The sequence below is a fragment of the Dendrobates tinctorius genome, unplaced genomic scaffold, assembly GCF_039654945.1.
Source record: "Dendrobates tinctorius isolate UK_male_01 unplaced genomic scaffold, ASM3965494v1 ptg000034l, whole genome shotgun sequence".
Classification (NCBI taxonomy): domain Eukaryota; kingdom Metazoa; phylum Chordata; class Amphibia; order Anura; family Dendrobatidae; genus Dendrobates; species Dendrobates tinctorius.
In genome coordinates this window covers 9112156-9135775 of record NW_027361702.1, presented here as the reverse complement: position 1 = coordinate 9135775, position 23620 = coordinate 9112156, and the positions used below count along the sequence as shown (strand labels likewise).

At 47.5% G+C, this 23620-nt stretch overlaps 1 protein-coding gene across 1 annotated transcript in view; it reads right to left on the bottom strand.

The window, feature by feature from the left end:
- Positions 1–23620, bottom strand: part of BTK (Bruton tyrosine kinase) — a 289004-nt gene that overhangs the window by 25773 nt on the left and 239611 nt on the right. Inside the window, exons 13-16 of the mRNA XM_073573073.1 lie at positions 19571–19642; positions 14215–14386; positions 12277–12493; positions 10390–10454 (exon numbers count right to left, since the gene is read on the bottom strand). Of these exons, the coding sequence (XP_073429174.1) occupies positions 10390–10454; positions 12277–12493; positions 14215–14386; positions 19571–19642 (526 nt within the window). The remainder of the gene's footprint in view (positions 1–10389; positions 10455–12276; positions 12494–14214; positions 14387–19570; positions 19643–23620) is intronic.

Below are 23620 nucleotides of genomic sequence, written 5' to 3'. Positions count from 1 at the left end.
ACAGGATAAAATGTCCATGGAGACGAGATTCCAAAACTCTAGCACCAGAGGATAAAATGGGTCCTTCTCTCTGAAGTGCTGTCTTTACACGATCCTCTCCATACAGGAACTGACTTGACCAGCTCCTGTTCTCCCTACCCCCTTCCTTGTGTCCAAGGGTAGTCAAACAGGTTGGGGCAGTTTCCAGGCCTCCCAGAGGAGAACAAAGAAGCCTTAGGGATTAAAGAACTACAGGGGGTCATCAAGAGACAGAAACAGTCAGGCTATAGACATACAAGAAAAACACTATGTAAATAAGTGAAATAGAAATATACACAAAATGATATCCACATAGCCTATCACACCATCACAACCTCTCCCCCCCATAAGAAGTGAGCACGCTATGAGGTCTACACAGACCTCTGGCCTGCTCACTTTAGTCCACATTGCTCAACCATTTATAGTTCCTTGTACAGTGGCAGGGGTAGGTTGGCCTGGGGAGCCTATGGTTCTTCTTGTCGAGACAGAGCATCAGCGTTCTTGTGTTGGCTTCCCCGCTTGTATTGGATGGAGAAGCTGTAGGGTTGTAAGGACAAGCTCCACCGCAGCAATCTTCCATTATCCCCTGATACGCGGTTCAGCCATGTCAGGGGGTTGTGGTCTGTAACAATTGTAAAGTCTCTGCCATACAAGTATGGCTGCAATTTTTTTAGCGCCCATACGATGGCAAGGCACTCCTTTTCAATAGTGGCATAGGCAACTTCCCGATCCAGTAGTTTCCGACTGGCAAAAGCAACAGGATGTTCTTCTCCGGCGGCGTTCACTTGGCTAAATATTGCCCCAATCCCAAAGGTGGATGCATCTGTCTGCACGAGGAACCTGCGCTTATAATCCGGGGCAGCCAAGACAGGAGCAGTGATGAGGGCGGTCTTTAACGCTGAAAAGGCATCCTCGCATGCAGTCGTCCATGTCACATTCCTAGGCATGTTCTTGCGGGTCAGGTCGGTTAGGGGCTTGGCCACGGTGCTGAAGTTAGAAACAAATTTGCGATAGTAACCAGCAGTTCCTAAAAATGCAAGTACCTGCTTTTTAGTCTGGGGTCTACACCAGTTGCTAATGGTTTCCACCTTGGCAGGCTCAGGCCTTAGGGTCCCACCCCCTACTCTATGCCCGAGGTACTGCACCTCAGCCATCCCTATTTGGCACTTATCAGGGCGAATGGTCAGTCCTGCAGTAAGGATACAGTCTAGCACTATGCCCAAGTGTTTAAGATGTTCCTCCCAGGTTGTGCTAAAAATGGCAATGTCGTCTAAGTAAGCACAGGCAAAGTCTTGACATTGTTGTAACAGTCGATCTACCAGTCTCTGGAAAGTAGCGGGGGCAGTTTTCATCCCAAAGGGCATTCCCAGGAACTCAAAAAGCCCAAATGGAGTAATGAAGGCCGAGCGCTCCCGAGAGTCCTCCGTTAGGGGTACCTGCCAGTACCCCTTGCTCAAGTCTAACATGGTCACAAATTGGCACTGGCCAGACGATCCAATAGATAATTAATCCTGGGCATGGGATAAGCATCATTCTTGGTGGCATAATTTAATCGTCTGTAATCAACGCAGAATCGTGTTGTACCATCCTTCTTGGGGACCAGGACGACAGGAGAGGCCCAAGAACTGTGAGATGGCTGAATAACTCCCAGTCATTTCATCTCCTCCAGTTCATTCTTTATCATGCCTTGAACAGCCTCTGGAACCCGGTAGGCAGCCTGCTGGATGTGGCGTCGTCCGGGGGTTTCCACATGGTGGCTGGTGAGAGTAGTCTTCCCCGGCTTTGAGGAGAAAGCAGCAGCCCTCGGCCTTAGTACGGCGACAATATCGTCCTTTTGCATATCCGATAAATGGGAGCCCAGGGGCACTTGTTCCAGTGATCCTCCCGCTTGGGCAACCTGGAGGAGATCTGGGAGATACTCGTCGTCGGCGGTATCACTAGGGGGGCGGCAAACAGCTAGAACAGGCAGAGATCGGTCGTGGTAGTCTTTTAGCATGTTAATGTGGACGGTTTTCTGTCGTCGACCGCTAGAGTGCAGGACAATAACATAGTTAGTGTCATTAATTTTCTTGACAACCTGATAAGGGCCTTCCCACACTGCTTGAAGATTGTTGGCAGGGGAAGCAGTAATCATGAGCACTTGCTGTCCTTCCATAAATTCCCGGTTCCTGGCTTTATGGTCATACCAGGTTTTTTGTCTGGACTGGGCTATTCGCTGATGTTCTTTAGCGAAGGTAGCTAGCTGGGCGAGACGGTCTCTGAACTCTAGAACATAGGGAATGATGGGCATTCCGGTGTCTGAGATGTCTCCCTCCAAATGTTCTTTCAGAAGAGTGAGAGGCCCACGGACCTTCCAGCTAAACAGTAGTTCGAAGGGAGAGAACCCTGTGGACTCTTGGGGAACCTCCCGATAGGCAGGTACTTTTCCCAGTCTTTTTCAACGTCAACAAAAGCCCTCAGCATATTTTTTAGGGTTCCATTAAAGCGTTCACATAGTCCGTTGGTCTGCGGGTGGTATGGGATGGTGCGAATGGCTCGAACACCACAGGTATGCCATAGGGACTGGACCAGATGTGACATGAACTGAGTGCCTTAATCCGATAATATTTCACTAGGAAACCCTACCCGGGTAAAGATGGTTACAAGGGCCTCGGCTACCTTTACTGCTGTAATACTGGACAGGGCCACAGCTTCAGGATACCTAGTGGCATAGTCCACCACGGTCAGGATATATTTTTTCCCCGACCGGCTGGGGTGGGCCAGAGGACCTATGATGTCGACAGCTACACGTTGAAATGGTTCCTCAATTATGGGCAGGGATTGCAGGGGTACCTTATGTCGAGCTCCTGGATGCCGCATTCGCTGGCACACATCGCAGGTGCGGCAATAATGGGCTACCGACTGCGAGACGCCAGGCCAGTAAAAACTTTGGGTGAGGCTCTTTTCAGTCCTTTTTCTCCTTTGATGCCCAGCCAAGGGGATGTCATGGGCCAGTTGGATTAGCTGTGCCCTGTACTTCTGAGGGACAATGAGTTGTCTGGTCGTTGCGTCAGGGTTGCCCTGGTCACTGCCCTTTGTTACACGATAATATAGTCAGTTTTCTCGAGTGAAGCCATCCCCATTATCTCCCATGTGCCCAGTTTATGCCTTTCGCCTAAGGGCTGCAAAGGTAGTGTCACGCTCTATTTCTCTCCTAAACTCCTCTCTGTCCCAAGACTCTCCCAATGTAGTAGCAGCAAATGTATTGCTTACCGACTCTGATGCGGTTCGTGGTGGTTGCTCCCCGGTGAGGTCCGGATGATGTAGTGCTTGAAGGGCCTGTAGTCGGGTGACTGCTCCCACAAATTGGCACTGTAACTCCCCAATGTCGTTACCAAGGAGGATATCTGCAGGAAGTCCTTCCATAACTCCAATCCAACACAGTTTTTCTCCACAACCATAATCCAAACGCACAGAATCTCGCTGTATATATTTGCGGGCACCCCCCGCCAAGACAATGGGAATTCCCGGACCCTGGTAAATTGCCTCGCGGTCGAACCACACGGGGGTCAGCGATAGTTAAGAATGCTCCCGTGTCTCTAAATCCTGACACTTTGTACGGGGCGCGGGAGCAGGCCGTGGTTCATTGTCCAGAAGCCTCCTCCATTGCGGCCGGATAGTAAGGGCTTCATCGGCCAGGGCTGCAGCTCTATCCACGGTACACGGCGTGCGCTCCAGGACCCATTCCCGTACCTCTGTGGGGCACTTGGCAAGAAATTGTTCTATAAGGAACGCCTGTATAACATATTTCACAGTAAAGGCGTTTTCTGCTTCCAGCCATCTCCGACATGCCTGGGACATCTTATGTGCATACATCCTAAACGATCCCCTCGTGGTGCATGGGAGGTCTCGGAACGTGGCCCTATATGAGTTTGGGGTGATAGCAAGGTAATCCAGGATAGTCCGCTTTACAATGTTATAATCCCAATTCCGCGTACATCATTGGTTCGGTAAGCCTCCGTCATGCTTCCGTTCAGGAGTCCCACTAACGAACGCATTCAGCTAGAGTGGGGCACCTCCATCACAGCATACTGCTGCTCAAAGTCTTTGAAGAACCCCTCCACATCTCCGGAAGCCTCATCAAATGGCTTAAACTCTGTCCGGGTGATCCATACAGGCTCCCGAATCGTTGGGGTTACACTCCACATTGCGTTACTCCCTCTTTCAAGCTCCATTGCTTCCTGTCTCCGCTGTGCCTGGCGGGCAGCCTCCTCCTTGTACTCCTGGGAGACGCCGGGGCCCAGAACCGCCATATCTTCTTCTTACCACACCAACCACTGGCTTTTCTGGATGGGGATCCCTGGCTCCAGTGCTCATCATTCAGACATCTGGGAGGAGGTGGCCAGGCTAGCGCCCACCAGTAGATAGATTAAGGCCTCTTTAGTAAGTCCCTGGTAGTTCAGGCCCAGGTCTCTGGCTCTCTCCTGTCAACTGGATACAGTCCAATTTCTGTACTCACTCAGTGGGTGGTTCTCCATTGGGTTACACTCTGTTGATCCCACTACTGCCACCAGTTGTTACGGGGTCCTTCTCCGATACCACACAATCAACAGAGCAAGGGAAGGGTGAACAATCCCAAGACCTTTATTACAGGCAAAATTAGAAGATCCATAAACAATCCATCACACTGAGGATACAATAGTCCAGAACAAGAATGTAGTCCAGTAACAGGATAAAATGTCCAGGGAGATGAGAGTTCAAAACTCTAGCACCAGAGGATAAAATTGGTCGTTCTCTCTGAAGTGCAGTCTTTACACAATCCTCTCCACACAGGAACTGACTTGACCAGCTCTTGACCTCCCCACCCCCTTCCTTGTGTCCAGGGGTAGTCAAACAGGCTGGGGCGGTATCCAGGCCACCCAGAGGAGAACAAAGGAGCCTTGGGGATTAAAGAACTACAGGGGGTCATCGAGACAGATATAGTCAGGCTATAGACATACAAGAAAAACACTATGAAAATAAGTGAAATAGAAATATACACAAAATGATATCCACATAGCATATCACACCATCACAACCTTTCCCCCCCATAAGAAGTGAGCACGCTATGAGGTCTACACAGACCTCTGGCCTGCTCACTTTAGTCCACATTGCTCAACCATTTATAGTTCCTTGTACAGTGGCAGGGGTAGGTCGGCCTGGGGAGCCTATGGTTCTTCTTGTCGAGACAGACCATCGGCGTTCTGGTGTTGGCTTCCCCACTTGTATTGGATGGAGAAGCTGTAGGGTTGTAAGGACAAGCTCCACCGCAGCAATCATCCATTGTCTCCTGATACAAGGTTCAGCGATGTGAGGGGGTTGTGGTCTGTAACAATTGTAAAGTCTCTGCCATACAAGTATGGCTGCAATTTTTTTAGCACCCATACGATGGCAAGGCACTCCTTTTCAATAGTGGCATAGGCAACTTCCCGATCCAGTAGTTTCCGACTGGCAACAGGATGTTCTTCTCCGGCGGCGTTCACTTGGCTAAGTTCTGTCCCAATCCCAAAGGTGGATGCATCTGTCTGCATGAGGAGCCTGTGCTTATAATCTGGGGCAGCCAAGACAGGAGCAGTGATGAGGGCGGTCTTTAAGGCTGAAAAGGCATCCTCGCATGCAGTCGTCCATGTCACATTCCTAGGCATGTTCTTGCAGGTCAGGTTGGTTAGGGGCTTGGCCATGGTGCTGAAGTTAGAAACAAATTTGAGATAGTAACCAGCAGTTCCTAAAAATGCAAGTACCTGCTTTTTAGTCTGGGGTCTACACCAGTTGCTAATGGCTTCCACCTTGGCAGGCTCAGGCCTTAGGGTCCCACCCCCTACTCTATGCCCGAGGTACTGCACCTCAGCCATCCCTATTTGGCACTTATCAGGGCGAATGGTCAGTCCTGCAGTAAGGATACAGTCTAGCACTATGCCCAAGTGTTTAAGATGTTCCTCCCAGGTTGTGCTAAAAATGGCAATGTCGTCTAAGTAAGCACAGGCAAAGTAATGACATTGTTGTAACAGTCGATCTACCAGTCTCTGGAAAGTAGGGAGGGGCAGTTTTCATCCCAAAGGGCATTCCCAGGAACACGAAAAGCCCAAATGGAGTAAAGAAGGCAGACCGCTCCCGAGCATCCTCCTTTAGGGGTATCTGCCAGTACCCCTTGCTCAAGTCTAACGTGGTCACAAATTGGGCACTGGCCAGACGATCCAATAGATCATCAATCCTGGGCATGGGATAAGCATCACTCTTGGTGGCATCATTTAATCGTCTGTAATCAATGCAGAATCGTGTTGTACCATCCTTCTTGGGGACCAGGACGACAGGAGAGGCCCAAGAACTGTGAGATGGCTGAATAACTCCCAGTCGTTTCATCTCCTCCAGTTCATTCTTTATCATGCTTTGAACAGCCTCTTGGACCCGGTAGGCAACCTGCTGGATAGAGCATTGTCTGGGGGTTTCCACATGGTGGCTGGTGAGAGTAGTCTTCCCCGACTTTGAGGAGAAAGTAGCAGCCCTCGGCCTTAGTACGGCGACAATATCTTCCTTTTGTATATCCGATAAATGGGAGCCCAGGGGTACTTGTTCCAGTTATCCTTGGGCATCCTGGCGTAGATCGGGGAGATACTCGTCGTCGGAGGTATCACTTGGGGGGTGGCAGACAGCTAGAACAGGCAGAGATCGGTCGTGGTAGTCTTTCAGCATGTTAATGTGGACGGTTTTCTGTCGTCGACCACTAGAGTCCAGGGCAATAACATAGTTGGTGTCATTCATTTTCTTGACAACCTGATAAGGGCCTTCCCACACTGCTTGAAGCTTGTTGGCAGGGGAAGCAGTAATCATGAGCACTTGCTGTCCTTCCATAAATTCCAGGTTCCTGGCATTACGGTTATACCAGGTTTTTTGTCTGGACTGGACCATTCGCTGATGTTCTTTAGCGAAGGTAGCTTGCTGGGCGAGACGGTCTCTGAGCTCTAGAACATAGGGAACGATGGGTATCTGAGATGTCTCCCTCCAAATGTTCTTTCAGAAGAGTGAGAGGCCCACGGACCTTCCGGCTAAACAGTAGTTCGAAGGGAGAGAACCCTGTGGACTCTTGGGGAACCTCCTGATAGGCGAAGAGGAGATGTGGCAGGTACTTTCCCTAGGTACTTTCTTTTTCAATGTCAACAAATGCCCTCAGCATATTGTTTAGGGTTCCATTAAAGCGCTCACATAGTCCGTTGGTCTGCAGGTGGTATGGGGTGGTGCGAATGGCTCGAACACCACAGGTATGCCATAGGGACTGGACCAGATCTGACATGAAATGAGTGCCTTGATCCGATAATATTTCACTGGGAAACCCTACCCGGGTAAAGATGTAACAAGGGCCTCGACTACCTTTACTGCTGTAATACTGGACAGGGCCACAGCTTCAGGATACCTAGTGGCATAGTCCACCACGGTCAGGATATATTTTTTCCCCGACCGGCTGGTGTGGGCCAGAGGACCTATGATGTCGACAGCTACACGTTGAAATGGTTCCTCAATTATGGGCAGGGATTGCAGGGGTACCTTATGTCGAGCTCTTGGATGCCGCATTCGCTGGCACACATCGCAGGTGCGGCAATAATGGGCTACCAACTGCGAGACGCCAGGCCAGTAAAAACTTTGGGTGATTCTCTTTTCAGTCCTTTTTCTCCCTTGATGCCAAGCCAAGGGGATGTCATGGGCCAGTTGGAGTAGCTGTGCCCTGTACTTCTGAGGGACAATGAGTTGCCTGGTCGTTGCGTCAGGGTTGCCCTGGTCACTGCCCTTTGTTACACGATAATACAGTTTTCTCGAGTGAAGCCATCCCCATTATCTCCCATGTGCCCAGTTTATGCCTTTCGCCTAAGGGCTGCTAACGTAGTGTCACCCTCTATTTCTCTCCTAAACTCCTCTCTGTCCCAAGACTCTCCCAATGTAGTAGCAGCGAACGTATTGCTTACCGACTCTGATGCGGTTCGTGGTGGTTGCTCCCCGGTGAGGTCCGGATGATGTAGTGCTTGAAGGGCCTGTAGTCGGGTGACTGCTCCCACAAATTGGCACTGTAACTCCCCAATGTCGTTACCAAGGAGGATATATGCAGGAAGTCCTCCCATAACACCAATCCAACACAGTTTTTCTCCACAACCATAATCCAAATGCACAGAAGCTTGCTGTATATATTTGCGGGTACCCCCCGCCAGGACAATGGGAATTCTCGGACCCTAGTAAATTGCCTCGGGTCGAACCACACGGGGGTCAGCGATAGTCAAGAATGCCCCCGTGTCTCTAAATCCTGACACTTTGTATCCATCAACGAAGACATCCTGCAGGTGGCATTGCCGTTGCTCTGAGTAGCTAAAGGACAGAGGCCGGAGTCCGTACACTCCAGGAGGAGTATCTATGGTGCCGTGGTGGGTGGTCCACTCTGGTGGGGTTGGTGGTAGCTCTTCCTCAGGCGGGGTGGAGTGCACAAGATGCGCTGGATGAGGTGGGGCTGCATGGGGCTCCCTCCGAATCCTGGAGGGACAGCCAGACTGCAAATGTCCAGGTTGCCCACACCCATAACACCTCCTCTCTGTGATACCCCCAGGTCGTGTTTGGAACTGTTGGGGCCTAGGATTGTGAGGCGTGATTGTCATCGGCTTGCGACTAGGTGGAAGGGCAGATATAATTGGAGGGGGACGGGGCGCGGGAGTAGGCCGTGGTTCATTGTCCAGAAGCCTTCTCCATTGTGGCCGGATAGTAAGGGCTTCATCGGCCAGGGCTGCAGCTCTATCCACGGTACATGGCGTGCGCTCCCGGACCCATTGCCGTACCTCTGCGGGCACTTGGCAAGAAATTGTTCTATAAAGAACGCCTGTATAACATCTTCCACAGTAAAGGCGTTTTCTGCTTCCAGTCATCTCTGACATGCCTGGGACATCTTATATGCATACATCCTAAACGATCCCCTCGTGGTGCATGGGGGGTCTCGGAACGTGGCCCTATATGAGTCTGGGGTGATAGCATGGTAATCCAGGATAGTCCGCTTTACAATGTTATAATCCCGATTCTGCGGTGCGTCAATGGTTCGGTAAGCCTCCGCCATGCTTCCGTTCAGGAGCCCCACTAACAAACGCATACAGCTAGAGTGGGGCACCTCCATCGCAGCACACTGCTGCTCAAACTCTTTGAAGAACCCCTCCACATCTCCGGAAGCCTCATCAAATGGCTTAAACTCTGTCCGGGTGATCCGTACAGGCTCCCGGATCGTTGGGGTTACACTCCACATTGCGTTACTCCCTCTTTCAAGCTCCATTGCTTCCTGTCTCCGCTGTGCCCAGTGGGCAGCCTCCTCCTCCTGAGAGACGCTGGGGCCCTGAACCGCCATCTTTTCTTCATACCACACCAACCACTGACTTTTCTGGATGGGGATCCCTGTCTCCAGTGCTCGTCCTTCAGACATCTAGGAGGAGGTGGCCGGGCTAGCGCCCACCAGTAGATCGATTAAGGTCTCTTTAGTCAGTCCCTGGTAGTTCAGGCCCAGGTCTCTGGCTCTCTCCTGTAAACTGGATACAGTCCAATTTTTGTACTCACTCAGTGGGTGGTTCTCCATTTGGTTATACTCTGTTGATCCAACTCCTGCCACCAGTTTTCACTGGGTCCTTCTCTGATACCACACAATCAACAGAGCGAGGGAAGGGTGAACAATCCCAAGACCTTTATTACAGGCAAAATTAGAAGGTCCATAAACAATCCACCACACTGAGGATACAATAGTCCAGAACAAGAATGTAGTCCAGTAACAGGATAAAATGTCCAGGGAGATGATAGTCCAAAACTCTAGCACCAGAGGATAAAATGGGTCGTTCTCTCTGAAGTGCAGTATTTACACAATCCTCTCCACACAGGAACTGACTTGACCAGCTCTTGACCTCCCCACCCCCTTCCTTGTGTCCAGGGGTAGTCAAACAGGTTGGGGCGGTTTCCAGGCCTCCCAGAGGAGAACAAAGGAGCCTTGGGGATTAAAGAACTACAGGGGGTCATCAAGAGACAGATACAGTCAGGCTATAGACATACAAGAAAAACACTATGAAAATAAGTGAAATAGAAATATACACAAAATGATATCCACATAGCCTATCACATCATCACACCCTTAGTTGTACAAGGATCCAAAAAGGATAGACTCCCTTGAGTATGTGCACATGACATCTTTTTCAGGGAGATTCTGCCTGCAACCCCCCAAAACAGCTCTAAAAAAGATGCCAAAAGGAATGAATTTATGCACAGCAATGTTAAAACGACTTGCTGTACATATGTTCTGGTCATATACGCTGTTAAAACAATAAAAAGCCTGCAATATGTGAATTGCTGTACCTTGAAAGGCCAAAATCTGAAACTTTTACGGTGCCGTTTTCAGCAACTAAACAATTCCTGGCAGCCTGTAACAAAATCAGAAATTATGTAATTAGCAGTTTTATAATTTTCTTTTGTGCAATGTCAATTTTTTTTAATTAAAAGTGTATTCCAATTTCAACCATTCATTTCTAATATGGGAATACCTGTCTTTATGCAGTGCTGTGCTGGTTCATCAGGTACAAAAATAGCATTAGGTTACGTGCATGCAAAATCTTTTTTAGGTGGATTCCATTGAGTACCCACCTGTAAACGTGTCGCTAACCTGCTGCAAAAATGGACATAATGCACAACAATGTAAAAACGACATTGCTGTGCACGTTCCATCTTTCATTACTCCTTTTAACCAAGTTATGTAAAAATTACAGAAAAATGAAGCCGCCACAAGATGATGGAAAAACTACCGGTTAAGCAACTTCATGAAAGAGACAGTTGACTTTTTCCTGCCTAGGAAAACCTCGGTAGGGCTCCGGCATCTTAAAAATGTTGTGTGAACTTGCCCTTAGGCTATGGAGTCTGTCTGATGAGTTGGAACATAAACTGAGCAGATCCTCCAAGTTTTTGAGCAGTTTTGAGTTTTAGAGAAGGATCTGGATACTGTCTTCTCAGTTTCTATCCCAAAATGTTGTCAAAAATTCCTGTGTACACAAGATTTTTCCCTAACTCCCAATTCACTTTTATGGGAGTTGCATGTGTGGCACCCCAGAGTCTGGTTGCCACGGTGACATTGCCTCTCTCTAAGGGGTGATGTCATGCCTGGAGGCGGGGGGGGGGTGGGTCCCCATGCCAGGTAACACAGTGTACATGTCAATTTTGGCTCCAGGCCAGAAAGGCGAGCTTCCTTATAAATTCTGGCCAGCAGGTGGGGTTAGTGAGTCAGAAAGAACTCAGCTGAGAGAGTAAACAGGAGAGTTCTCATGGAAACGGGAGCCAGCTGGAGCTCTGACAGGACACAGAGAGTGGAGCTGGCAGATGGTCTGTGGAGAGGAGAGGGACAGGAGCAGAGACAAGAGCTCAGGGGAATAAAAACTGCTTATAGCTGATCCCAGAGCGGAGCGCTGACGAAAAGGGATGCCAGAGTCCTTGGCTGGGCAAGCTCCCTGGCCACACCAAACACCTGAAGGCACAGCAGTAGACCAAGAGCCCGGGCTGACAGTGAAAATGACAGTGCCTGTGATATAGACTCACGCTGTCTGCCATACAGGTTAGAAACCATCACGCAGGAGAGGGCCGCAGCTTAGCTACAAGCAGCAGGGACCCGAAAATAGAGCGCAGAAGAAAGGTCCCCAACCCCACCTGGCAGGGTGGATCTCCTGAATGCCTCCAGGCAAGCCGGACTCAATCTGTCATCTATAATTGGTACCCCAGATTGTATCTGCTTTCAAGTAAAAGGTAAAGAAATCTGCACCTCTCTGTGTCCTTCACTTATTCTCTGCACACAAACGTTCACCACCATCTGAACAGTCAAATATATTTGCCCTGTGGCCCCGCTCTACCCGTGGGGAGCTGAACCATGTTTGCTGCGTCACCATCAGCCCCAGTGGACCAAAACCGCAGCGTCAGCCACCCATTGTCAAACTCCACGGGTGGCGTCACGATTAAACACCACATAACTATCCTTTTATGACATGGCCAGGGCCATGGAAACGGATCATGGCCCCGTGACCTCCCCCATAGAATTGTCCGGTCCGATTCCGGGTACCCCATAGCCCTGGTGGGCGTGTCACATGCACAGTGTAATTCAGCTCGTTGGTTGTTTCTGCAACTGCAAAGAGAGAGATCTTCCCATCTCAGCCATTTATTCAGCCATCCATACTAATTTTAAGGTTTAATGTGAATTTCTTTTACCAGATCACGGTGGAGAAACTGTTTGGACTCTAAATAATTCATTGCTGCGCATACGTCACTGCACATGGAGAGGAGGTCTCCTGCTCCCACATGTGATCGAGCCTCTTTCAGGTACGACAGCAGGCAGCCATGAGAAAGATACTCGGTAATTATAAAAATTGGACGTTGTTTCGTGCAGACTCCATATAACTGAACCAAGTTTTCATGTGATAGTTTCCTGTAAGGCAAACACACAACCTTTAAGATAATATTACATCTAGAAATGATGTTCATAGTTTACATGACCATGTAAGAGTCATAAATAAATGTTCCAGCTCTAGAAAACATGGCAGTTCCACCTCATTATTTAGACACAGAGTCTGGTTATCAGTGAGATGGTGATTACAGGTCATGGCAATAACCATCGTTAGAGGCCACATTTGCTTTCACCGTCTCATGCCACAGCCCCACTCAGCTGTCTATGAAACGTAGTCTGAGTAAGGACCATTATTTATGGACTGGCCACAGGTCTCACGACCCAAACTCAACATCCTGAAGTATGTCTTTGAAGTTGTAAAGTTTGGATCAGGAGATCTGCAGCCAGTCCTTGGATCGTGGTCTGTATATCGACCATGCTTCACGGACGCATGAGTGAAGCTTTATACTTAGGTACAGTAGATGCTCAGATGCTCTCACTGACATTGAATTAGGCCAAAGATCCACTCTGCGGAGTCTGATGTCTCGGGCCTCGATATACAGGCAGTCTCAGAATTGCATGGTCAATCAAAGCATGTCATTATAGTTATCCAAAAGTCAATAAATTAGCATTGGGTGTCTCTTCACTCCTGAGTTGCCAGCAATTAGCACCAGAGATCAGTCTGTATGTGACTTAGTATAAAATGACTCATATCTAAAAAGCTCTACTTTCTATTACAAAGTGCTGTAATCATTGATATGAAGGGGTTATCGTCATAGATCTGGCTCCTCTCTTCCTTACTGATCAGCTGGGATTTCTGGAGAAGACATTACCTACTGGAGATAAACTAATCAATTCACATAACCTTGGTCTAGCAGTCAAGTCAGTAGACTGTGGCCACCGGAGGGAAGATCAGTGAACCACCTCTCATCTGCCGGCATCTCTGGTGCATGTACTGATTAAGGGCCTGAGGCGATGTCATGTGTACAATGTTCTTAAACAATGATGTCACACCAGGCCTACAAGTCAGAAGAGGTGGTGGGGATTCCTGCAGGCAGGTGGCGGTTTGCAGGACTCAAGTTGGGTCGATTGACTTGGTCGCTTGATCAGTGTACTGTGAATCAATTTGCTCACCAAACCAGGAGCTGCTCATTCGTATGGATCCCATTAGAGCTCATACACAGGAGTCCCTAGCAAAGGACCCTCCTTTTGGTTCATATGCCAAATAGGGCTTGTGGATAAGGGTTTTTTTTCTTTAAAAAAAAAAAAAAAAAAAAACATTTTAAAATGCAAGTTATTTTCGTACACGAATTGGTATAGTTCAGATTAAAGTTTTCAAATTTTTTGAGTGCACGGTGGCTCAGTGGTTAATACTTTTCATGGTGGCTCAGTGGTTAACACTGTACATGGTGGCTCAGTGGTTAATAATTTGCATGGTGGCTCAGTGGTTAGCACTGTTGCTTTGCAGTGCTGGGGTACGGGGTTAAAATCCCACCAAACACAACATCTGCAAGGAGTTTGCATGTTCTCCCCATGTTTGCGTGGGTTTCATCCGGGTTCTTCGGTTTCCTCCCACAATCAAAAGACATACTGATAGGGGATCTAGATAATTAGCCCCAATGTGGACAGTGATGATGTCTGTAAATTGCTGCGGTATATGCTGGCAGTGGCACTGTATATGCAATTAATTATATTGTTCCTCTTAAAACTGACAAAAAATCTTAACAAAGGAAACACATTGTGCAGTAAAACATATCACTTACATCATGCACTTGGCTTCGTCAATGAACTCATCCTCTGACATGGAGCCCTCTTTTACCATTTTGATGGCAACTTCAAATTGTCCCCTCCATTTGCCGTACTTTACAACCCCAAACTGTCCGTTCCCCAATTCTTTTAAGAAAGTCAGATCTTTGAGATCAATCTCCCATGAGCCTTGGGATAAAATAAAAAGAACAATGTAAAGCATCATATACACTGCATATTATGTTACTAGATGGTGGCCCGATTCTAATGCATCGGGTATTCTAGAATATGTATGTAGTTTATTTATGAAGTTTTAATAATAATGCAATAATGCACCCCCCAATCCTGATATGCATGGTCCTCTCACCCCCAATCCTGATATGCATGGTATCCCTCCCCCCTATCCTGGTATGCATGGTCCCCTCACCCCCCAATCCTAGAATGCATGGTCCTCTCACCCTCCAATCCTGGTATGCATGGTCCTCTCACTTCTCTTTCCTGGTAAGCATGGTCCCCTCACCCCCCTTTCCTGGTATGCATGGTCCCCCTCACCCCCCTTTCCTGGTATGCATGGTCCCGTCACCCCCCTTTCGTGGTATGCATAGTCCCCTCATGCCCCAATCCTGATATGCATGGTCCCCTCACCCCCCAATCCTAGAATGCATGGTCCTCTCACCCTCCAATCCTGGTATGCATGGTCCTCTCACTTCTCTTTCCTGGTAAGCATGGTCCCCTCACCCCCCTTTCCTGGTATGCATGGTCCCCCTCACCCCCCTTTCCTGGTATGCATGGTCCCGTCACCCCCCTTTCGTGGTATGCATAGTCCCCTCATGCCCCAATCCTGATATGCATGGTCCCCTCACCCCCAATCCTGATATGCATGGTCCCCTCACCCCCAATCCTGATATGCATGGTCCTCTCACCCCCCAATCCTGATATGCATGGTACCCCTCACCCCCCAATCCTGGTAAGCATGGTCCCCTCACCCTCCAATCCTGGAATGCATGGTCCTCTCACCCCCCAGTCCTGGTTTGCATGGTCCCCCTCACTCCCCTTTCCTGGTATGCATGGTCCTGTCACCCCCCTTTCCTGGTATGCATGGTCCCCTCACCCCCCCTTTCCTGGTATGCATGGTCCCGTCACCCCTCTTTCCTGGTATGCATGGCCCCCTCACTTCCCTTTCCTGGTATGCATGGTCCCATCACCCCCCTTTCTGGTATGCATGGTCCCCTCACCTCCCTTTCCTGGTATGCATGGTCCCATCACCTCCCTTTCCTGGTATGCATGGTCCCCTCACCTCCCTTTCCTGGTATGCATGGCCCTCTCACTTCCCTTTCCTGGTATGCATGGTCCCATCACCCCCCTTTCCTGGTATGCATGGCCCCCTCACTTCCCTTTCCTGGTATGCATGGTCCCATCACCCCCCTTTCCTGGTATGCATGGTCCCCTCACCTCCCTTTCCTGGTATGCATGGCCCCCTCACTTCCCTTTCCTGGTATGCATGGCCCCCTCACTTCCCTTTCCTGGTATGCATGGTCCCATCACCCCCCTTTCCTGGTATGCATGGCCCCCTCACTTCCCTTTCCTGGTATGCATGGTCCCATCACCCCCCTTTCCTGGTATGCATGGTCCTGTCACCCCCCTTTCCTGGTATGCATGGTCCCCTCACCCCCCTTTCCTGATATGCATGGTCCCCTCACCCTCCAATCCTGGAAAGTATGGTCCTCTCACCCCTCTTTCCTGGTATGCATGGTCCCATCACCCCCCTTTCCTGGTATGCATCGTCCCGTCACCCCCCTTTCCTGGTATGCATGGTCCCCTCACTCCCCTTTCCTGGTATGCATGGTCCCATCACCCCCCTTTCCTGGTATGCATGGTCCCCTCACCTCCCTTTCCTGGTAAGCATGGTCACCCTTACCCCCTTATCCTGATATGCATGGTCACCCTCACCCCCCTATCCTGGTATGCATGGTCACCCTCACCCCCCTTTCCTGGTATGCATGGTCCCCCCCCATTGGTGGTATGCATGGTCCCCCTCACCCCCCTTTGCTGGTATATATGGTCCCCCTCCCCCCATTGCTGGTATGCATGGTCCCCCTCCCACCCCATTGCTGGTATGCATGGTCACCCTCACCGCCCATTGGTGGTATGCATGGTCACCCTCACCCCCCTTTCCTGGTATGCATGGTCCCCCTCCCCCCCATTGCTGGTATGCATGGTCCCCCTCTCCCCCCCGTTGCTGGTATGCATGGTCCCCCTCACCCCCCCATTGCTGGTATGCATGGTCCCCCTCACCCCCCCCATTGCTGGTATGCATGGTCCCCCTCACCCCCCCATTTCTGGTATGTATGGTCACCCTCACCCCCCTTTCCTGGTACACATGGTCCCCCTCACCCCCCCTTTCCTGGTATGCGTGGTCTCTGTTAAAAAAAAAAAGTTATATACTCACCTTCCGACAGCCTCCGATCTTCTTTCCACGCGCCCGGCCTCGCGGTCCCAGTAATGCATTGCGCGAAACACCGCTGATGACGTCGCACTCTCGCGAGAGTGACGTCATCTCCAGTCTAAGGTGCAAGGCATTACTGGGACTGCGAGGCCGGGCGAGTGGAAAGAAGATCGGAGGCCGTTGGAAGGTGAGAATAACTTTTTTTCATTTTAATTCTCTTTTTTACAGATCATGGTCTGCCGCCCCATTGAGCGCTGCCCGATTGCCCCCGCCCCTAACCGTTACAAACAGCGGCGACTGTCGCTGATTGGTCAAGGCCTGGCAGCCGCGACCAATCAACGACCCGTGATTTCGGTTACAGACAGACATGATAAGGCGTTTATATATATATATAGATGTCTGACTATGTAGTATACTGTTGTAAAGCTTCCTTACTGGTTGGGCAACATTAATTGTTCTCCTTTTTGGATGCTTTTCAATCAACAGATGTGAAATATCGGTAATCCCTTGTAATCTGTAGGAACCTCCTCTCTCTACGGGTTCAGGAGAATTGTTCTGCTCTCTTGATATGTGGTTGCAACATGTGAACACAGCTTAACGCCATGTTCCCATGATGCGCTTTTGATGCTGCAGATTTTTTACACCATTTCTTCAACTATGAAGTAAAATAGGTTACGTGAGTTTTTTCATTCCATTTTTTAGTGCGTTTTTGTCTCTTGTTGGTTGTTATGTTTTCAACAAAGCTCCTTTGTTTTTTATACTTCCTAATATTTGGCTTTGACAAAACTTTATTGATACAGTCGTGTGCAAATTACTTGTGTTTCTGATGCATTTCCGCCGTGAAAATGCACTAGAAACACTTGTGCTTTTTTACCTGCTGATTTTCCATATCTAATGCAAGTTTATGGGAAAAATCTGCACATAAAATTTGAAGAGAAATTGACATTGCAGATTTGAAACACGCACCGCAGGTCAGTTTATTCTGCGTAAAAAAATATCTCATTGGGCCGGAGATTTCTGCAAATCCCATCCACTTTACTGGAACTGTAAGAAGCAGAGGAAATTTCCAGCGTAAAAAAGCACAACAAAAACTCATCATGGGAATGTAGCCTTACAGTTCCAGCAAAGTGGGATTTACAGAAATCTCCTGCCCAGTGAGCTATTTTTTTGCGCAGGTAAACTGACCCTCTGTCTATGTTTCAGTGTAAGGGGTATGGGGCCAGTCCAATGCCCTGCACTCCTTGCATACGTCCCTGGCATGTAAATATGTCCTGGTAGAAACAGTATATTTCATGTGTCGTGTAATGTATATACGTATATATACAGTATATATGGTGTATTACTGATGTTCATGTGCTGTACAGGGTTACAGAAAGTGTAGGATTTAGATTTAGCCCACTGGGGGGGGGCACAATAGAGTAAGATAGGAGTAGGCTAGGCCAATAGGAATTAGTTAGTTAGGAGAGGCCACCTGGGAGTAGTTTGGGGAGCTTCCTGGAGTGAGTTAGTTAGTAGGGGCTGGGAGCCAGGACAGGACAGTTGTGTCTCATAACGTTTAAGCTGAGGAGCCCAGCCATCCAGTGCCTATGGGCTGACAGTCACATGGTGGTGGAGGAATACAGGACAGCATCAATGTGGTAGCGGCTAACTTTGTGGGAACAACCCTAAACATCCGAGGCGAAGCAGACAGGGAACTCCTGAAGCGGGTTAGGCTGACCAGTCAGGAAGCTGCGGTACCGAAGGCGACGGTACAACCCTGCGATATTCCTGGAGAAGTGAGGGACAGCACAGGGAACGGAATAATGGTACTTTGTGAAGAACCTTGTGCTATTTCTGTGACTAAACTGGACGAGCTGAGTAAACTTGTTTTCTTGAAACTGGATTTAGACTCTGCCTGTCATTACATGGTACTTAAAGGAAAGAAGCCCCAGCAGACCGAGGTGGACCCTGATGTACAAGTAAGTGGACCACCAAGTGCTCCACAGAAGGGTTAATGTGTTTATGTGATGGAGGGCCAGGGAGCGACAGTGCAGCCATCGTTAGCCACGAATACCCCCCTGGCCTCTGTTTCATCAAATCCAGAACATGTCAGTTTCTCTTGCGGGTACTATGAGTAATATGTACAGATTTTTCCCATAGACTTGCATTAGATGTGGAAAATCCATAGGTAAAAAAATGCACATGTAATCTGCACATTACTATCAATAAAGTTTTTTCAAAACCAAATACCAGGATGTATCAAAAACAAAAAAACTTTATTTAAAATCTGACATATCAAAAAGAGTAAAAAAACAAACAGATAAAACTGCATGTAAAAAAGCGCATTGAAAAACGCATTGAAAAATGCAATTCACCTAATTTACATAAAAGTTGCAGAAATAAAATATCAAGATAACCTTGAGATGCTCTGATATGTAATCATTTTGTGTTCATTAAAGATTATCACTGCATTTGAGAAAACTAGGAATGGGATCTAAACACAGAAAAAGAATCATGTCAATATTCATGACACTTTTTTGTTTTCCGTTCTCGTATGCTTGACAAATACAGGGGGAAAATACAGATTTCAGCCTCATTCTGAAGTCCATTTTCATGTAGGGGGGCTGTCCATGGTTTCCAGGTATAGCATTCATACCTGTGATAGTCTATGGGGACAGCCACAAGTCCATGATTTTTCGCGGACAGAGAGCAAAGGTTCAAAATTGGCAATACAATCTATGGGTCTGTGAAAAATACAGGACCGCTCTCAGAAGGTGGAGAATTTCTTTTTTTCAGTTACAAGAAAAACTGATGACACTTGGACCAAACTCATCAAAATAATCAGTCTATTTTTCTCGTACGTGAGAGAATCAGGTGTCTGAATGTGGCCTGTGTGACCGTGAACTCACATGCCTGTCATTTTACTGCTCCCAAATATTGCTTCTTACCATAGCCAAGGCCCGCAGTGGATGGTGAACTTCTCACAGAACACACTGGATATTTAAGTCTTGAGATCAATCCTGTACACGAAAATAAATACAGATTTATTAGCCTGTATGATTTACAGATCTAAAGCATAACTTTCTACATATCCAGGGCCAGATCCAGGTTTACGTGGGCCCTGGGCCAAAGAGTCTCAGTGGGCCCCTTTAACACATACCATGATTCATGATGGACAGATACGGCAGAGAAATATAGGTACAATACAATGCCAAGGATTTCACTTACTTCTTACATTATATGAGTGATATCTATTGTAAATTATTCAATAGCATACATATAGTATAATGCATTCCAGAGTCCTCCATATAGTATAATACACAGCCCATAGTCCTCCACATAGTATAATGCACAACTCATAGCCCTCCATATAGTATATTGCACAGTCAATAGTCCTCCATAATGTATAATGCACAGCTCATAGTCCCCCATATAGTACACTGCACAGCCCATAGTCCTCCATATAGTATAATACACAGCCCATAGTCCTTCATATAGTATAATGCATCTTATAGTTCTCCATATAGTATAATACACAGCTCATAGTCCTCCATATAGTATAATGCACAAGTCAGTCACCATATAGTATAATACACAGCCCATAGTCCTCCGTATAGTATAATGTAGCCCATAGTCCTCCATATAGTAAAATACACAGCCCATAGTCCTCCATATAGTATAATGTATACCATAGTTTTCCATATAGTATAAGGCACAGCCCATAATCAACCATATAGTATAATGCACAGCCCATAAACCTCCATATAGTATAATACATAGCCTATAGTCCTCCGTATAGTATAATGCATCCCATAGTCCTCCATATAGTATAATGCACAGCCCATAGTCCTCAATGTAGTATAATGTATCCTATAGTTTTCCGTATAGTATAATGCACAGCCCATAATCAACCATATAGTATAATGCACAGTGTTATGATTGGGTCACCGAGGAGGAAAGCAAGACCAAGCTAAGCCACAGAAAACCAGAGAGGTTGGTAACTAAGTGGATTGCAGACCCCTGATCCTATCCACACAACTAGCCGTAGCCGTGGAGCGTACCTACGATGATTCTAGACATCTCGACACAGCCGGAGAACTAAATAAGCCTAAAGCAAGAAAGGGGAAATCTAAACTGCCCCAGAGCAGACCCCAAAGGAATAGATAGCCCCCAAACATATATTGTCAGTGAGACAAGATGAAAACACAAACGCAGATAGGAAAATAGGCTGAGCAAACGATGGGGCCGAAACTAACTAGAAAGGACAGGAAAGGAAAGACACTGTCTGCAATCATGCAAAAAACCCTGCAAAAAATGCCCAACACGTCTGATAGAAAAAATACTGAAGTCACTAGACTTCGCCCACTATATCAGCACTCTGGTATATTCTGAAAACAGAGCAAAGAGAGGCCAATCTAATAAGGGACGAAAACAATCTGGCACAAACAATAACATATGGATGGAAATTCAGCACAGCCCCAGCCGGGGCTGGCTGACCACACAAAACTGAGATATACAAAACCAGATCAAATGTGAACAATAGCAAAAGAACACTTAGCTTGAGCATGCAGGGACTGAGCTGGAAACTAAGACCTCAGGAGGCAGGAAAAAAATCACCAGCAGGGATAGAGGGAGTCGGCTGTCTTAAATCCAGTCAGAAACTCCCAATGTCCAATCGTCCTCCTCATTATCAGGTGGTAGGCCTCTGTTAATTAGATCAGCTCCATTACCTCCTGTAACCACCAGAGGGAGCCCGGAAAGAGAACTTGCGACCCCTCTGTTAATACAACCATCTCCACTACCTTCATCAGCAACCAGAGGTAGGCCAGAAAGTGAATTCACAACAGCACAGCCCATAAACCTCCATATAGTATAATACACAACTCATAGTCCTCCATATAGTATAATGCACAACCTATAGTCTTCCATATAGTATAATGCACAGCCCATAGTCTTCCATATAGTATAATACACAACCCATAGTCCACTGTATAGTATAATGCATCCCATAGTCCTCCATATAGTATAATACACAGCCCATAATCCTCTATATAGTATAGTTCTATATAGTATAATGCATCCCATATTGTTCTCCATATAGTATAATGCACAGCCCATAGTCCTCCACATAGTATAATGCACATCCCATAATCAACCATATAGTATAATGCACAGCTCATAAACCTCCATATAGTATAATGCACAGCTTATAGTCCTCCATATAGTACAATCCACAGCCCATAGTCTTCCATATATAATGTACAGCTCATCATCCTCCATATAATGTAATGCAAAGCCCATTGTCCCCCATATAATATAATGTATCCCCATAGTCCTCCATATAGTATAACACACCACCAGATATAATGGACAGCCCATAGTTCTCCATATTAGTATAATACACAACAAATATCCTTCATATAATAGCCCATAGTCCTTCATGTAGTATATTGCACAGCCCATATTCCTCCATATTTCCATATAGTATAATGCACCTCCATATATAATTCACAGCCCATAGTCCTCCATGTAGTATAACGAACAGTCCATAGTTATCCATGTAGTCCTTCATATAGTATACTGCACAGCCCACATTCCACCATATAATATATTGCACCTCCGTGTGTAATACACAGCCCATAGTTATCCATGGAGTAGTATGGCCACTGTGTACTTACTAATTTAAAAAAAAAAGTCACCTTCCCATCCACTCCCCCACCTCGTGGTGTCTTCTTCTGAAGCTGACAGCTGAATTTAGCATGCAAGCGATGGGAGCACTTGACGTCACTGTCATGTGTCCACGGTCATGTGCATGCCGACATCAGCTGCTGGCCTCTCATTAGCCAACAGCGTGTATTGCACCGCACAGATCTAATAGGTCTGTGCAGTGCAAACACATTACAGTGCAATGTGTGTCCAAGGTCGCACATCCAGATGAAGTATTTACCGGAATTCAGGGCCGGCCCGAACGTATAGGCGAACTAGGCGGCCGCCTAGGGCGCCGACCCAAAGGGGGCGCCAGAGAAAAAATAGAAAAAATTATAAAAAATCTTTTCAAAAGGCAAAAAGTTTTAGGGATGGAAAGAAAAGTGTACATATTTAAGGGCAAATATGATGCAAGAGAGGTTGGTTGGGTTGGCAACAATTTTGATAGAATCTGAAGTTGCTAAACAAATTAATCTCGGTGACTTAGTGTCATCCTTTTAAAAAAAAAAGGCAAGGAAACAAAAATTTTAATTACCTATGGTCGTTTTTGTTTTGTGTTATTGATTACTTTGTATATATTTGTCCTATACAACTTCTCAGAAGATTAAAGAGTTAGGAGAGAGTTAATTAATCATTGTTGTTGTGGTTTATTTTGCTCCTAAATTTATATCCCAAGTTTTCATCTACTGCCAAGAATAGTAGGGGCGCAACAAAATAGTTTCGCCTAGGGCGCCGTAATCTCTCGGGCCGGCCCTGCCGGAATTGGCGGGCCTCTCTCCCGCCGGGCCCGTGCAGTTGCAGCGGCGAGCGCGGTAGTCATGCGCCTGCCATTTGTACAGGGCCCCAGCACTTGCCTGGGTGCGCCGGGTAGTGATGCCAACCCTAAACATATCCATAGCAATAATGGGATTAGTTAAATGAATAAAATTCTTTTGTGATCTTGTGATATCTATTCCCAAGTATCTAAAGGATACTTGTTTGCGGCTTCTAGTGACTCCGGAGTTCCGTTGGCTACCTGTCACCGGGTCTTCTGTACCTCTTCTCCATGTCCGCCTGTGGTTTTCAGGACATCTTCCTGGCTGTGGATAGCTTCCTTGGTTGTTGACTTTCCCGTTACCCCAGAATCTTATCTTCTACCTACGTATAGTTTCCTGGCTGTCTCCAACTTGCTTGCCTGCAGTTTCCTGATGTCATCCGCCTGCCTGCGGTTTCCTGCACCTCTCATGTTTGCCTGTGGTTTCCTGAACTCTACCTGCCTGGCTGCTGTTTTGTGAAATCCACTTGCCTGCCTG